The sequence below is a fragment of the Hyperolius riggenbachi genome, chromosome 8, assembly GCF_040937935.1.
Source record: "Hyperolius riggenbachi isolate aHypRig1 chromosome 8, aHypRig1.pri, whole genome shotgun sequence".
Lineage (NCBI taxonomy): Eukaryota > Metazoa > Chordata > Amphibia > Anura > Hyperoliidae > Hyperolius > Hyperolius riggenbachi.
This window is the reverse complement of record NC_090653.1, coordinates 96,674,520-96,692,278: the sequence shown is the minus strand read 5'-3', so window position 1 is coordinate 96,692,278 and position 17,759 is coordinate 96,674,520. Positions and strand designations below refer to the sequence as shown.

Sequence of the window (17,759 nt, the reverse complement as noted above, 5' to 3'; positions counted from 1 at the left end):
ATCGGAAATTGCCGTGCAGTGTATGGACAAGCAACAGATCCCTATCAGAATTGATCAGTGGAGGATCTGCCTCATGGGTGATTTGCCCATATATCGAGTAGTATATGGCTACCTTTAGACACTGGTAGGGATTAGATTGTGATCTCTGAGGGACAGGACTATGAACTCTATAAAGTACCGTGGAAGAGGTCAGTGCTATGTAAATACACAATAATAATACTAGCTGTGTCACACAACTTTTCCTGTTGACTTCCAAAGTCCTGCTCCGGACTACGGACATTAAGAATAACTGGGACTAACATATTATCTAACTGGAGTGCTGTTGGTTTGGAAAGTGAAGAGAAACAAAGAGGACACCCATAAAAAAAATAATTTTAATTTATGTATTTAGTGGAAAAACAGAAAGAGCTATAGCCAATACATAACTTCAATTTAAAGCATGTCTGAAGCAGAAAAAAAACAAACTTATGAGATAATTGTATGTGTAGTACAACTAAGTAACAGATTAATAGCAAAGAAAAGAATCTCATGATGTTTTCCAGTACAGGAAGAGTTAAAAAAAACTTCAGTTATTTATGCAAAACAGCTTCTCTGAGTTCTTCCACCCAACTGGGTCCAATACAGTCCAGTTTTCTGAAGCACTTAATATTCAAAGCTCCATTAGCTCTGCTTTGTTTTATAGCCTAAAAGTTCTGTTTTATCTCTTATAGCTTAAAGGGACACTTAAGTCAGGAATAAAAAAAAAATCACTTTTACTTGCCTGGGGCTTCTACCAGTCCCCTCGAGCCGCCCTGTGCCCTTACAGTCACTCACGGAGCCTCCGGTCCCCCGCCGCAAGCTAGTTTCGTTTTAGCTGACAGGCCTGGCCACGCGTATGTTTCTTCGCGTTCCCGTCCGCAATAGCGTCCTGTGCCTATGCAGGACGCTATTGATGATGGGAACATGAAGGAGGATACGTGTGGCCAGGCCTGCGCAGGCGCAGTAAGCCCTCCGACTCCCTGTCAGCAAAAACAAAACTAGCTGTCAGCGGGGGGACCAGAGGCTCCGTGTGTGACTGTGAGGGCACGGCTGCAGGGGGCTGATAGAAGCCCCAGGAAAGTAAAAGTGATTTTTTATTCCTGGCTTAAGTGTCCCTTTAATAGCTTAAAACTGAAATTGTGACAGTATGATGCAATGTTATAAAAAAAAAAAAAAAGCTATATAACTGAAAATAAAAACGAGACTCTTTTCTGCTAATGTTCTATAAATGATCCGTACTACACATATAATTCATTATATCATAGGTTTTGTTTTTTTTTGGGGGGGGGGGGCAGGTTTGCTTTAGTAGACCCCACAAGATAAAGAAAATTCTCTGAGAAACAAAAAAAAACAGCAAAACCCACTTTCTTAGACTTTCCTCAACAGAAGTATACTGTAGATTCAACATTTCCTTTTTATAAAACACACAGCAAGTTGTAAGGTGTGTTTAGTCATCATTGTCTATTCAGCATCATAAATAATCCCCACAAAATATATACGGTAATTAAAATCCCACTGAATCCCTTTGCAGCACTGTTGATATAAATATAGGTTAATGTAACAGTTCTATAGAGTGGTTTGTCTATCCAGAAGGAAAGGTCCTGGAGCAGGACAGCTGATGGTTCGCTGTATTCCTCTCTTTCCACGATATTGGCTTGATGCTAAGCGAGAGTGACTGTGCGGCCTCCCCTTCTGGCGGGTGTGAACTGTCCTTTAATCTTCAGAGTAGAAAACCGTTCATTCAGTGTGACGTTTGTCTGCAAAATACAAAGCACAGCATTAGCCCTTTTCTGTCAGGCACTGGAAGAGCTTGCTAAAATAATTACTGAAGTGTAGTACAGTCAGCAAGTAAGACAGTATTGCTTTTAATGTGGCCAGAATTAGATCCACAAGTTGTTTATTATCCAAGAACAATTTCAATAAGTCTGCAGGACCTTTTTAGAATGAATGTCACTCCAGTTTCTTATGTTAGGAAATGGCTCATCATTCAATAGTTTCTCTTAAGTTCTCAGTGGTGGCTGATAGGCTCTGCACATCAGTGCTAAGAATTGGAGAGAGACAATTTACCCCAGAGGAAAATGTTATTACAGCTCTCCAAACGGGCTAGAGAATGTTAACGTATAAAACTGGGGATGAGTCAGATTCTCTGTTTTTATTGCTGTCCTTCACCTTCTGCCTCTGGGACATTCAGGGTCCACATTAAAGTCATGGAGGCCAGGCTTGATTTCAGGAAAGGCCACAAAGGCCCAGGTCTTGGGTGGCTGCTGCCTATGGGAGTGGCTAGACATGGAAAAGGGGTTGCTGAATAGTGGAAAAGGTAGGCTGCGATTTGGGTGCAATTTATGGAAGAGGAGAGATGCTGCTCAAGGTAGCATGGATGCTACAGACAGAAGAAGGGTCTGGACTTGGAAAGGGATGGGTGCTTGCACAAGAATTGGGATCAACAAGACAGTTGTCCTTTGGGTGGTGGAAATCATATAAATCTGGACTTACATGGAGGTCCAGAAAGTGAAGGAAAAAAACTTGTCAACGGAGACAGAGGAAACATGAACAACACGGCAAACATTTTGTCCCTTACAAATGCTATTCAAAATGTATGTTTTACTTACATCATCTGTCAGTGATTTTAACGTTGTTGCTGATTGGTATATACTTCCAGCACCCTTCCAGTGTAATGACAGCCACTATCTCTATTATTGCTAGGGTTATAGCTGCAGCTACAAAGCAGTAGTAAGAACTCACGTGATTTGCCATAGCTCGGAAGTTGAACCTCAGTGGGACTCCTTTAGGCGGTGGCCCTCTCAGATGAGCTGAGGTTTTCCCAAATCTCCCAGCAGGCCGCCTCATTGCTGGTCTGTCTGCTCTGAATTAACAAAATGAGGGAATGTTATACTGCTAGGAATTACTGATACTTATGCTGCACAGGTAACGTTTTCACAGTGCAGCCACAGGATATAAAAAATGAGAACCTAATCACGAGAACTACGGTATATGTTATTTTACTGAGGAAAGGCCATTGAATAATTTTATTATCAAATAACTCACATTTGCCTTCAGTAGCATAGTGGGTAGGACATTAGGAAGGAACCTTAGTAACCAATCAGGAATCGGGAATTGAACTCACAATGTCATGCATGGGAAGCAGAAGCCGTACCTCTACACCTTTTCAACCTCTTTTATCATTTAAGGGCAGGCAAAACAGTGAATACTGGTTTCTGCCTGCTATGTGGTACTGCACATTAATCTTTTTACACATCAAATAAAATCTTTAATAATCAGTCAACTAATCATACTCACTGTGGAGCCCGATTTGCTTTGGGGTTAGGGACAGAGACTGTTAATGTTGTTCCAAGTCCGTCATTGTTTTGCCACCTGGCAGAGGTAGATAAATAAAAATAAAATTCATATAACAAGAGACATATTAATAACCTTATTATCCTCCTTGACCTTTTAGCAGCCTCAAACAAATTATCTCCTTTGAGATAGTGTGCTGTATTTTGACCTCAGCCAGCAGAACTGGTTGCACTGTAAATTCTTGAAATGCTTTGATGTCTCTCTGCTAGCAGAGGATATAGAAACCGAAAGTAGAAGTCCACTGCTATTGTCTCACACTGCCCCCTAGTGACAAGTGGTCATAAATACACAATACAGCAGTACTAATAGTAGCAAGGAAATGTAACTAATAAAAATAAAATAGCTATAATAAATTGGCCTGGAGCACTTGCAAGCCTCTAAATAAATTGCCTGCTAATGGGTTGACATATTAGAAAACACTTCAACACAACATTTCCAAAAGGAAACACTGATCTGCTTTAAAAGACTGGAGTGCACATTTTAAAGTTTGGGGTACTTGCGCCTTGGTTGCCGTATACATCAAACAGATACTCCTATATACCGTATATACTCGCATATAAGTCGACCCGTGTATAAGCCGAAGTACCCACCTTTCCCTCAGAAACCAGGAAAAAGTGATTGTCTCGCACATAATCCCCCTCCCAAATATTGCCCCCTCCACAGTAGCCAGATGTTCCCCCGGTACAGGCCAACACCCCCCCCCCAGCCAGATTTGCCCCAGGATCATACAGCTGTGTCTTAAGAAGCCACTGGATGGCGTTATAGATATGAGACACAGCGATTGCCACACAGGAAGCATCCCTGATCATTGCACTGATGACACATTGCTTGCATGCTCCACTCCACAAGCCAGGGGACACAGGTAATCTTGAGCAGCTGCACCATTTTGCAAGGGATGGAGAGCACGGACACAGTCAGCAGGGGGCAAGCTGGTAGGAGCAGGATCACTAGTGCACAATACTTACGTTGCCATTAACAAAACCTTCTCCACCAGCTGTTTGGCTCCACCAACTCGCATATAAGCCGGGGGGGTGACTTTTCAGCACATTTTTTATGCTGAAAAATTAGGTTTATACGCGAGTATATACAGTACATGTTTGCTTAAATAAGCAGGTGAGACCTGCAAAATGCATTGCATCTGGAGTTTTTTTTTTGCCTTAAAGGGAACCTAAACTGAGAGGGATATAGAAGTTTCCTTTTAAACAATACCAGTTGCTTGTCAGTCCAACTGATCTCTTTGGCTGTAGTAGGGGCTGAATCACAGACCTGAAACAAGCATGCAGCTGCCCCAGTCTGACTTCAGTCAGACACCTGATCTGCATGCTTGTTCAGGGGCTGTGACAGGATCAGCAGGGGAGTCAGGTAACTGGTATTATTTTAAAAGGAAAAAATCTATATCCTTCTCAGCTTAGGTTCCCTTTAATAAAACTATTTTGTAAAAAAGAGTTAGTGTCTTCAGTTGAGAGGTAAATCCACTACTAACTTCCCATTTTAAACTGTGTCAGGCAAGGAAAACTTGCTGAAAGGGGTATGCCCGACACAGTGCCGGGCATGCCGCTCAGGAGATTTTCTAATGCCCTATGCGCCTCCAGAAGAGATTAGCTAGCTATAAGTGTTCTATAACTTGTTAGCTAGGTATAGGAGCCCCAGAACAGGGTCCCACCTCAGCGACGACCTCCCCCCTTTAGTGATTTCTCCCTCCGCAGCGATAGCGTCAGTTCAGAATCTCCTGCTGCAGCGGCATACTTCGCTGTCCATCTCCCTGTCTCCCTCACTCACTCCCTGCGCAGCGATAGGGGTGGCCAGTGCGGGTACTCAATTGCAATCACATTTTGCAATTGCAAGTGTGAATGGGCTCTTGACCTGAGTGGGGTCTGATGTATTCTTCCCACATGCAATTACAATGGTTGCCTTTGTGGTAACCTTTGTTTGTGAGTTTTACTCTACTTAACGACCGACTAACAACGATAGGCGGCGGCAGGACGTTAGTGGTTTAACATGGAAACGGCCACTCGTTCAAGCGGCCTTTCCATGTCTGTTCACGGAGCGTGTCTCCATGAACAGCCTGCGTGCCTCCGATTGCGGCTCGCAGGCTAATTGTAAACACGTGGGGAAGAAATCCCCGCTGTTTACATCATACGGCGCTGCTGCGCCGTAAAGGAGATCTGATAGGATGAAGCCTATTAGAGGCGGTGCAGGAAGGATCTACGTCCTGCGCCGTCCAGGGGAAGCAGGGGAGGGAGGGAAGCACAGGGAGGGCGGAAATCGCTGCGGAGGGGGGCTTTGAGGAGCCCCCCCCAGCAGGACATCCCCCTGGTGGGGAAAAAAGGGGGGAAGTCTGGTCGCCCTGGCTGCCTGCTGATCTGTGCTGTGGGCTGGAGAGCCCATGCTGCACAGATCAGCGTGAAATGGCCTGGTCCTCAAGTGGTTTGATTACTAATATAATAGGCTAATATAATATAATAGACTTTCAGTTTTCACTTTTTGTATTGCCACAGTACTTTTTACTGAAACTAAGAGACAGGTGTGTCAGGGTTTACTGCCACTCACTAGATTAGTGTGAATGATGGCTTCCTGTGTAATCACCAATGAAGAAGTCCCTGTTCTGGTATTTACAAGAGATATTTCCTATGTCTGCTGTGGAATACTGTGGCATTCCTGCAGTTAAAGCACACCTGAAGTAAAAGGATTATGGAGGCTGACATTTTTATTTCTTTAGACAATGGAAATTACCTGGCTTTCCTGCTGAAGTACCAAACAAAATAGGTGGAAAGTACTGTCAAAATTATGTTGAGTATTTTCTTGATTGCTGGTGGTGCTTGATAAGGTGTGAAAAAAAATCACCTAGGAGAAAGCTTAGGAGAAAAATGTATTTAACCACTTCAGCCTACAGCTTGCCGACCGCGTCACGCCGAGGGGTGTACATGCGGCGGCAACCCCAGGACTGCCTAACGCCGATAGGCATAAAGTCCTTGGGGCTAGTTTTGCAGGGGATTGCGGGCGCTGATGTGTGCGCATCTCCACTTGGCAGGCTCCTCTCCGCCTTCAGTCTCCCAGCGGCAATCGCAATTTACTCAGTACTGCAATCTAAGGCAGCGCTGTACAGAGGACAGCCGTGTCACTCGGCTGTCCCCTCCAGAGGCAGGAAAGTGATCTGCTGTAATAGGCTGAAGCCTATCACAGCCAATCGCACTGATAGGCTGACAGAGGGAGGGAGACGGATAAAAAAAAATACAGAAATGTATTTAAAAATAAATAAAAATATTGATAAATAAATAAACAAACACCTGGGGGGGGGGGGGATTAAACCCTACCAACAGAAAGCTCTGTTGGTAGGGGAGAAAAGGGGGGGAGGGAATCACTTGTGTGCTGAGTTGTGCGGCCCTGCAGCGAGCCCTTAAAGAGACCCAGAGACGAACTACCTACCAGTTTTATACATACCTGGGGCTTCCTCCAGCCCCATCAGCCTGATCATCACTGATTGACTGTAACCCAACTGTCCCTCAACTGTCCCCTCCCCTTCAGAAGACAAGTAAAAAAACTGTGCCTTTCACCACCTGATAAGCAGCACTGCACTCCTCCTCATCAATCTCCACAGGCGATCACACTGCCTCACTCAGTTCTCCTGGCAGCTCGGGCATTTGCTCTCTTCTCTCCTCCCCTTCCACCTTTTCCGATCTTCTGGCACTTGCATCACTTATCGTTACTGAGTCCCAGCGATGTGTCCCGCACTCCTTCCGCTCAGTTTAGCCACTTGTTACCGAGTCCTGGAGGTCTGTGCCGCTCTCTTTCCCCTCCACGCACTCAGTACAGGCACTCGTTACTGAGTTCCGGTGGTGTGCCCCGCTCTCCTTCCCCCATCTTCCGTACTTCCTGTTTTACCAGAGTGTCACTGCGTGACCTAGTGGCACAGGGCTCACGGTTGATGAGCCGCACATTGTAGAGGAAGCACTTCTATAGAAAAGTACGGACAGGAAGGAGAGCGGGACACGCCGCTGTAACTGAGCAGGCAGAGGTGGAGGGCTGGACACACTGCCGCAACTGAGATACAACGAGCGCCTGAACTGTCAGCGCTGAGGGGAAGGCAAGCGGCACACACCACCAGGACCAGTAACAAGGAGTGAAGCAAGTGCCTGAACTGCCAGAAGATTTGAACGGGCAGAGTGGAAGGAGAGCAGGACACACCGTCGGGACTTAAAATGAGAGCAAGCTGCTAGGAGAGAACTAAGGGAGGCAGCGTGATCGCATCTAATGCTAATCGGGTGGTGAGAGGCTCTCCATACTTTGCTTGTGGCCACACATTCGGACTATAAGACACACTGACTTAAAAGTGCGTCTTATAGTCCGAAAAATACTGTAATTTTTCTATGCATTTTATAGAAAAAAAAAAAGAATACACTATTTCTCCAATTCCATCCTCTATAGTTTTAAAATAAGCAATGCTAATATAAAAAAAACAAAACCCTTTTTATCTGCCCATTAGTCTTGGCTTTCACAACATTTAAATTACGTTCCTAGTACAATGTATGGCGGCAATATGATATTTGGAAGTAAAGTTGTATTTTTCCTGGGGGGTTTTTTTGTGTCTGGTCAATTGCAAACCATTATGTACTGAAATATTGTAACAGTAATATACCCTCATGACATACATATTAATAAAAAGTTGAGTCCTTAACCCATTCGCGTTCCGTCGTTTTCACTTGAGAAATGTTCACCTCCCATTCATTAGCCTATAACTTTATCACTACTTATCACAATGAACTGATCTATATCTTGTTTTTTCCGCCACCAATTAGGCTTTCTTTGGGGGGTACATTTTGCTAAGAGCCACTTTACTGTAAATGCATTTTAGCAGGAAGAATAAGAAAAAAACAGAAAAAATCATTATTTCTCAGTTTTCAGCCATTATAGTTTTAAAATAATACATGCCTTCATAATTAAAACTCACGTATTGTATTTGCCCATATGTCCCGGTTATTACACCGTTAAAATTATGTCCCTATCACAATGTATGGCGACAATATTTTATTTGGAAATAAAGGTGCATTTTTTCCGTTTTGCATCTATCACTATTTACAAGTTTAAAATAAAAAAAATATAGAAATATTTCATCTTTACATTGATATTTAAAAAGTTTAGACCCTTAGGTAAATATTTACATGTTTTTTTTTTATTGTAATAGTTTTTTTAATATTAAAACATTTTATTTGGGTATTTTTGGGAGGGTGGGATGTACCGTAATCTATAGTTTTATAATGTAATTGTGTGTTTTCAATTTTTTTTACTTTTAGTTGTAGTTTTACTTTTTGGCCACAAGATGGCGGCCATGAGTTTGTTTACATTTCGTCACTCTAAGCGTAACACACGCTTAGAGTGACGCAGTGGGGAGGCAACGGCCAGAAAAAGCACAGCTTCCCAGAAAAGCTGTCGCTTTTTCAGCGGGGGAGAGGAATCAGTGATCGGGCACCATAGCCCGATACATTGATTCTGTGGCTAGCGAATCCGCGGCCGGGAGTGCGCATGCACGCGCGCGATCGGCCGCGGGTGCGTGTGGTAGCGCGCATGGTTTCTGGACGTAGTTTCTACGTCCAGAAACCAAAATAGGTTAAGGCAACTATTAATATATTTTTTTAACTGGTTTTTTTTTTTTTTTTTTAACATCATTGATGGTAACTGGGGTAAGGGTTTGGAAGGGATTCATTGTATTTTTTTTTTTTTTATTAAACAGCGGTGTGTGCAATTTAACTAGAAACACTACCCTGGTTTAACAGGAAGTGTTTAATTTTTTCCTCCAACTTTATTCTTCTTCTGTGTTTATGAATGGACATGGCCCCTGATCGGGGTCATGTCCATTCACTCCAGGCACTGCGTTTGGTTCGGGGAACCCTCGGTTCCCTTCCCCAAAAGCAGCCAGGTAATAGTGGGGGTCGCGTGGACATGTGCGCGCATCAGCCGCTATAACACTGGATATGTATGGATATGTATAAGCATCCAGTTAGACTTGAGAGGTGTGTATCTGGACGACTATAGTCTAGATCAGGTATGGGCAAACTTGGCCCTCCAGCTGTTAAGGAACTACAAGTCCCACAATGCATTGCAGGAATCTGACAGCCACAGTCATGACTCACAAAGGCAAATGCATTATGGGACTTGTAGTTCCGTAACAGCTGGAGGGCCGAGTTTGCCCATGCCAGGTCTAGATAGACTGAAGTGGTTAAATAGCGGCCCAGGTGTCCTTTAACCTTCTTGGCGGCAACCCCGAACTTAGTTCGGGGTAAGCCGCCGGAGGGTGCCGCTCAGGCCCTGCTGGGCCGATTTGTTTAATTTTTTTTTTGCTGGACGCAGCTAGCACTTTGCTAGCTGCGCCAGCACCCCGATCGCCGCCGCGCGCGCCCGATCGCCGCTATACGGTGCGGCGCGCGGCGCCCCCCCCCCAGACCCCGTGCGCTGCCTGGCCAATCAGTGCCAGGCAGCGCCGAGGGGTGGCCCGGGACTCCCAATGACGACCCGACGTCAGTGACGTCGGTGACGTCATCCCGCCCGTCGCCATGGCGACGGGGGAAGCCCTCCAGGAAATCCCGTTCTTTGAACGGGATTTCCTGATCGGAGATCGCCGAAGGCGATCGAAGAGGGCGGGGGGATGCCGCTGAGCAGCGGCTATCATGTAGCGAGCCCTGGGCTCGCTACATGATATAGAAAAAAAATTTTTTAAAAAAAACTGCCGCGCTGCCTCCTGGCGTATTTTTTTATACCGCCAGGAGGGTTAAATGTCAGCTTAGATTAACCGTCCAAAGTGAGGTGTTAGAAGCTGCAAGGTAAACAGGGTTTGAGGAAGTAAATTAAACAGAAATATTTTGACACTTACACTGTATACATGCTGTACAACTGTATATGCTATAAATACAACACAAACCTTCTGGTGTTCAGCTGCCTTCTATTGCGATTCATGGAGACTTGCTGGGTTAGCTGGAAGCATACAAGAAAAAAAAGCCGTATGCCTTAAAGTGACAAGCTTTAATGCTTAAAGAGAACATGTAAGGAAAAATGTACCCCTATTTAGTACTAACCTTGAGAAAGGGAAACCTCTGGATCCTAATGAGGCTTCCCCATTCTCTTCAGCATCTGGGATCCAGCGCTGACAGCCAATATCCTTTTAATACAGTTGCCTTTATTGTGTGAATTGTATTTAATTTTGTAATAGGAATATGGTTGTGAGTGGTATACCTTTAACCACTTTCCCCACCACTACAGTATATCTACGTCAGCTGTGGCACCCTCCAAGCCACAGCCACGTAGATATACTGACCTGCTTTCAGCCCTTTTGTGCAGGAACAGGTGCGCTTCAGAGCGCACTCCCCGGCACTGTCGGCTGCCTTACTAATTGGCAAAAGGGAACATGTTCCCTTGTAGCCAATTAGTGCCCCCCCCCCCCCGCGGATGAACGATCACCTCTGTAGCAAACAGCGTGATCCTTCATCTCCCCCTCCTCTGTGCACAGATGGCCATAAAAATGTAAATAAAGCTGCCTCTCTCACCTTACCTCGTTCCAGCGATGAGCCTGCAGCCCGAGCATCCGATCCCAGCTCTGAACTCAGCCGCGTATTGCCGGTGACCCGGCTTGATGACGTCATCAAGCTGGGACCCGGGTTACTGGCAATACGCGGCTGAGTTCAGAGCTGGGATCGGATGCTCGGGCTGCAGGCTCATCGCTGGAACGAGGAAAGGTGAGAGAGGCAGCTTTATTTACATGTTTTTGGCCTCTGTGCACGGAGGGGCTGCCTGATGGAGACTTGGCTCCTCCCAGGAACAGGAAATATCCATCAGCCTCTCTATAAATTAAACATGGACCAAGGGTCAGGCAGTATTGGATATTTCCTGGCCCAGGAACCAGGTCTCTCTATGTGCTCGCTGTCCCGGAGAGCCTGGGTGGCTAGGGAGTGTGTTGGCACAGAGCAGCATGCTCTCTGGATACAGAGTATCTGCTGTCCCTGGAAGTACCTGTGGGGTTGCCTTAGGGTAGCTGCTTCCAGCGGGGTATTGCTCCCTGTTAGTCGGCCTGGATGATGGATAGGCATCGCTTCAGGAGGGGCCGCTCTGAGGACACACCAAGCTGAGGCAGCTGCACGATAGTGGCGTCCAACAGATACGCATGGCGGAGGCGGTTTGCGGAAGTCTCTCGGCCGCGACCTCGGGGAGAACTCCCGGGTCGCGTGACGCCACTACCGGTTTGCCGGGTGGAGAGGAGTGGCCGTCCGGAGTCCCAGCGTCTGGCACATCGTGGAAGGATGTCGGAGATAGAGCAGGAGCCAGGACAGGTAAGATTGCTCTGCTGGGACCCGGGCTGTGGTGGTGACTCTTGTGGGAGCGCTCTTTTACGCATGCAGCAATTTGTTTGGTGGTATGTTGTGCTGCACAAAGACATTGCTTTGTGAAACAGATTATGCATCATCTTGTTTAGCAATGTGCTCACACTTTTCTACTGCGTTAAAGAGTAATATGATAAGTTGTGAGGATTTAATTTAAGGACTTTTTTGTATTCTTATTTAAAGTCTGCAAATGAATTACATTTTCCATGCATTTTTTGTGGAGGAAAGCTGAAAGTGTTTATACTACTTGATTAACAGATATAAGCATATAAGCCTCAAGCAGATATAACTATTTGTTTGTGCATTGGGCTTTAAAGCTAAGTTATGTGGAACAAAATATTGTTTTGTGTTTTTTGCAGGGAACTTCGACTAATTACTTGACCCTGCTAAACCCATTAAACAGTGCCCTGTGTGTAATACAAAAGTCAATCCTGCATTAACAAAACTGCTATGCAGAGATTGCACTTACAAAGTAATGAGGCAGGAGTCTGTATCTCAAAGAGACATACAAGTTTTGAGATGAGATTTAAAAGATACTTTAAAGATATTTAAAACTACTACTATACCTTAAAAACCTGACACACCAGCTAATACTCAAGCTGATAAGGCGACTCTGCCTCAGGTGTCAGAAGTCGTTAAGCATAAAAAAGATACTAGGAAGACGAATAAACCAATTAATGTTTCTGATGAAGAGGAAATTAGTTATAATGATGGTGATTCTGAAAACTCTGAGGGGCAAGAAATAGAAAATAAACCGTCAAAGTTTAAATTCCCTGTGGCGGAAACTGACATTTTATTAACGGCCATATATGAAGATTTAAATTTAAGTAAACAGTTACTGAACCTGCTTCAATGCATGATGAATTATATGAAGGTATGGAAAATCCACAAGAGCTGTGTTTTCCAGTTCATCAATCAACCTTATTACAAGTAAATGGAAGAACCCCATTAAAAAGTTATTCATGTCTAGGGGGTTTAAAAGACTGTTTCCGTTTTCTGAGGAAGATTGCAAAATGTGGGACAAGAATCCTAAACTATATGCAACTTTTTCTCAAGTCAATAAGGATGATGAATTGGCCTTTGATGATCTTGGACACTTAAAGAACCAATCAGATAAAAAGATTGAATATGTATTTAAAATACTGTGGCCTGCTATCTGTGCTAACTTCAGGCCTTCAGCTGCTACAACCTGTGTAGCAAGAGTGATAGCACTGTGGTTGCAGCAATTGGAAGATATTAATAAGGATACACCTAAAGATCAATTAATAAACTCCGTGACAGCAATGCATAAGGTAATTGCTTATATAATTGAAGCAGCTTCAGAGTCAATAAGATTAACAGCAAAAGCAGCGGGTATTTCTAATGTAGCAAGAAGAAATTTATGGATTAAAACATGGCATGGAAGTATGACATCTAAAAATAGTCTGTTCCAGTCCAGTAGTGGGTGATACTTTTTTCGACCCAGAATTAGAAGTTCTTGAAAGAACTGCTTATAGAAAGAAATTGTTCCCTAAAAAGAGACAATTTAAACAGGGGAAGAGGTGTTTTTTCATCAAAACAGACAAACATAAAAACCAGAAAAGAAGAAAGACTTGGTCTTTCAATAAAGATATAAAAAATAAAATAAAAATTTTTTTATTAAGTTTCAAAACTCCTGCAACACAAAATAGGCAGTGACAATCTGAAAGTATGAAGTCATAGACTTGATAAGGAGAGGTTACCACATTGTATTCCAGTCAAGACCTCCAAAAATTATCACAGACATGCTAGACAGAAAAGTGGTATCAGTGGTGCCTGTGGATCAGAGAGGCGAGGGCTTCTATTCAGAAGTATTTCTGATCCAAAAGCCATCAGGAAAATACAAAATAATATTGAATTTAGAATTTAAAATCAATCAACCCATACATAAAATACGAAAAGTTTCGTATAGAGTCGATTTTACTCAATAAGAAATCTTCTGATACCAAACGGCTTTATGGCAAGCATAGATCTTCAGGATGCTTATTGACATATACCAATCGAGTTAAAATCTCAAGTGTTCCTAAGATTTGCAGTAGAAATGGAAAAAGGGATTCAGCACTTTCAGTTTCGCTGCCTCCCATTTGGAATAACATCAGCTTCAAAATTACAAATGATATGGGAGAATTGATTGCTGCAATGCACAGAATACGCCTTATCATAATACCTTACCTGGACAATCTTCTGATAGTGGCAAAAAACATTAAAAGAACTAGAGGAACACAGACTGTATTACATCAACTGCAGGAGGCAAGCTGGATAGTGAGCAAAGAGAAATCGCAGCTTGTTCCAATGCAGAGTATTTTTTTTCTGGGGTTTATGATAGATTCAGTACAACAAAAGATATCTTCCACACGAAAAGATACAGAAGATTGCAAACAAGGTGGGAATGTTCAATGCATGACAGTCAGTAACACTCAGACAAATCATGCAGCTTCTGGGTCTTCTGTCTTCAGTTGTGGAAGGAATTCAGTGGGCTCTGAAGCATACCAGTATTCTACAATCTTGGATGTTAACCAATTGGAACAAACAGGATACACTAGACAATATGGTGGCAGTGGATCCCCAAGTAAAATAGAGTTTACGATGGTGGCAAGTAATTCAAAACCTCACGCAAGGCAACGGATGAAAGTTTGTCAGGATGTGGGGCACATGTGGCCACCTTTCAGGTTCAGGGTGTCTGGAATCAGTCAATGATGGAACACTCATCGAACTTCAGGGAACTAATGGCGGCAAAAATGGCACTAATCAGCACATTATATATTCTGAAAGCATGTCATGTTCAAGTACAGTCAGACAATGCAACTGTGGTAGCATATCTGAATCGCAAGGGGGGAACCAGGTCATTATTTTTTACCTTGGAGATCCTCGACATAGCAGACCAAAACTTGCTATCACTAACAGCAGTGCACCTGAAGGGGTCGCTCAATGTTCTGGCAGATCAGTTAAGCAGACTCTAGATAACGAACACATAGTGGTCTCTAAATCAGAGTTTATGCGAAATAATTGTGAGAAAATGGGGCCAGCCCAACTGGACTTATTCGCAAACAGATCCAACAGGAAGTGCAAAGCTACATTCCCTTAATATGATGGACAATCCTGTAGCAATTGATGCCCTGACTCTGATATGGAATCAGAATGTAGTATATGCCTTTCCACCATGAAATTTAGTTCCTGTAGTGCTTTAAAAGTTGATGAAATCAGACTGTCACATTATTCTCATTGCTACTAACTGGCCCAAGGAGGGCATGGTATCCGCTTCTCCTATCAATGTTAATGGACCAACCATGAGAAATACCAGTGCCAGAGAACATGACAAAGGTACAAGACCAGGCTGTAGTAAACCTAAAAAAGTGAAAACACAGCGTAGTTTCTAAAAGGGCAGTGGCTTGAAGTCAAGGGATTGTCCTCAAGAGTAGTTAATACTCTCTTGAAAAGTAGAAAAGACAATACTCATCTAATATACCAAAAGTATTGGGAAACTTTTATTTTGTGGTTAGAAAACTCAGTCAACAGAAATGGCTACAATTTTAGAATTTCTGCAGGAGGGCGTAGGAAAAGGGTTGGCCTTAAGTACAATTAAAGGGGAACTGAAGAGAGAGTTATATGGAGGCTGTCCTGTTTATTTCCTTTTAATCAATACCAGTTGCCCGGCAGCCCTGCTGGTCTATTTCTCTGCAGTAGTATCTGATTAAAACCAGAAACAAGCATGCAGCTAGTCTTGTCAGATCAGACTTATAAGTCTGAACCACTGAAACACCTGATCTGCTGCATGCTTGTTCAGGGGCTATGGCTAATAGTATTAGAGGCAGAGGATCAGCAGGGCTGCCAGGCAACTGGTATTGTCTAAAAGGAAATAAACATGACAGCCTCCATATACCTCTCTCTTCAGTTCCCCTTTAAGGTCCAGATTTCTGCCCTATCAGTTTTTTTGTGTGGATAAAATGTTAGCTTTAGACCCTTTTTATAATCAGATTTGTGAAATCAAGAGAAAAAAACAGACCAGTTATGGTTAAACAATTCCCGAAATGGGATTTATCTTTAGTGTCGCAAGCATTGGCATCTGAGTTTAATGAAGATTCATTAAAAATGTGTACTCTTAAAACAGTATTTTTGGCAGCGATCACTTCAGCCAGTCGCATTAGTGAACTCCAAGCTCTCTCATACAAAGAACCATATTGTTCCTTCTTTAATGATCGAGTAGTTCTCTGGACAAGCCCAGAATTCCTACCAAAGGTTGGTGACATGTTCCACAGAACACAGGTGATTGTATTGCCATCTTTCTGTATTAATCCAAAATGCGAAAAAGAAAACCTTATAACTTACCTGGAGAAAGTTAGAGTTCAGAAAATCAGAATCACTGTTCATAAATGATGCAGGAAAATCCAAAGGATTAAAAACCTCTACAAAAACAATTGCCAAATGGATCAAAGATTGTATTCTGGAGGCATACAAAATTATGGGTAAGGATCCTCCAGGGAACTTAAAAGGCCCATTACACCAGGGCAGCCGCAACTACGTGGGCTTACAGGGCAGGTGCTTCACCGCTGAACATCTGCAAGGCTGCGACCTGGAAGAGTTTGGGAACCTTCAGGAAGCACTATCGATTGGACCGGATAACGGAGACCGATCAAGGCTTCGGAAGAACTGTCTTAAAGAGACTCCGTAACAAAAATTGCATCCTGTTTTTTATCATCCTACATGTTCCAAAAGCTATTCTAATGTGTTCTGGCTTACTGCAGCACTTTCTACTAACACAGTCTCTGTAATAAATCAATGTATCTTTCCCCTGTCAGACTTGTCGGCCTGTGTCTGGAAGGCTGCCAAGTTCTTCAGTGTTGTGGTTCTGCTATGAACTCACCCTTTCTGGCCCCTCTATGCACACTGCCTGTGTGTTATTTAGATAAGAGAGAAGAGAGAAGCTGCTCTAATCAGCTGGATAAATCGTCCTCTGAGCTGGCTGGGCTTTCACATACTGAGGAATTACAAACAAGGGCAAAGCTGTTTGCAGGAAGAAAAGAGCAGCCTGAAACTTCAGTGGATGGGGGAAAGAAACACACAAATGATCTCTTGAGATTCAAAAGGAAGTCTGTATACAGCCTGCTTGTGTATGGATGTATTTTCTATGTGTGGACATACTGTACATCAACCTACTTCCTGTTTTGGTGGCCATTTTGTTTGTTTACAAACAAACTTTTTAAAACTGTTTTTAACCACTTTTAATGCGGCGAGGAGCGGCGAAATTGTGACAGAGGGTAATAGGAGATGTCCCCTAACGCACTGGTATGTTTACTTTTGTGTGATTTTAACAATACAGCTTCTCTTTAAAGGCAGTTAGCCCACCCTAAGGTTGGTGATTGATTTCTTGCTCATCATCTCAATGTGTACCTGTCCTGGAGTGTTACTGGAAAAAACAGGAGTTAGCTTACCTGGTAACGACATTTTAAGTAACACTCCAGGACAGGTGGGGGTACCCACCCCCATATATATCAGATATTGCATGATATACATGTTATATTATATGTATTTTAATGTAATATAGTAAGGTTATGTTAATGTATATTGTTCCTGTTCCTTGATGATATACTGCCTGACCCTTGGTCCATGTTTAATTTATAGAGAGGCTGACGGATATTTCCTGTTCCTGGGAGGAGCCAAGTCTCAATGTGTACCTGTCCTGGAGTGTTACTTAAAATGTCGTTACCAGGTAAGCTAAATCCTGGTATCTATACTGGGAGGGGACTACTTAATACTGGGGAAACATCTGACTAAACGGGGCAGGAGGTCTTCCTGATACTTGGGGCACATTTGTTACCTATACTGGGGAGGGCACAATTGGAGGGGAGTAACTTTGGAATACCCACCTCTAGGGCTGGAGAACCTTGTCCTGGCCCTGCCTACACTGGAGGCAGGAAAGAGATACTATGACAACAGATTACAAATGAATCACCTTATTAAATCCACCACCTGCTTCTGCATAAATGGTACTGAAGGAGATTTTTC

At 43.4% G+C, this 17,759-nt stretch overlaps 1 protein-coding gene across 2 annotated transcripts in view; it reads right to left on the bottom strand.

Annotated features, from left to right (window-relative positions):
* Nucleotides 1-360: 360 nt before the first annotated feature.
* Nucleotides 361-17,759, bottom strand: part of LOC137528272 (UAP56-interacting factor-like) — a 78,538-nt gene continuing 61,139 nt past the window's right edge. For both annotated transcript variants that reach the window (XM_068249564.1, XM_068249565.1), the window contains exons 6-9: nucleotides 10,286-10,338; nucleotides 3,316-3,390; nucleotides 2,761-2,881; nucleotides 361-1,775 (exon numbers count right to left, since the gene is read on the bottom strand). In XM_068249564.1, coding sequence (XP_068105665.1) covers nucleotides 1,680-1,775; nucleotides 2,761-2,881; nucleotides 3,316-3,390; nucleotides 10,286-10,338 — 345 coding nt within the window. In that variant the 3' untranslated portion in view covers nucleotides 361-1,679. The remainder of the gene's footprint in view (nucleotides 1,776-2,760; nucleotides 2,882-3,315; nucleotides 3,391-10,285; nucleotides 10,339-17,759) is intronic.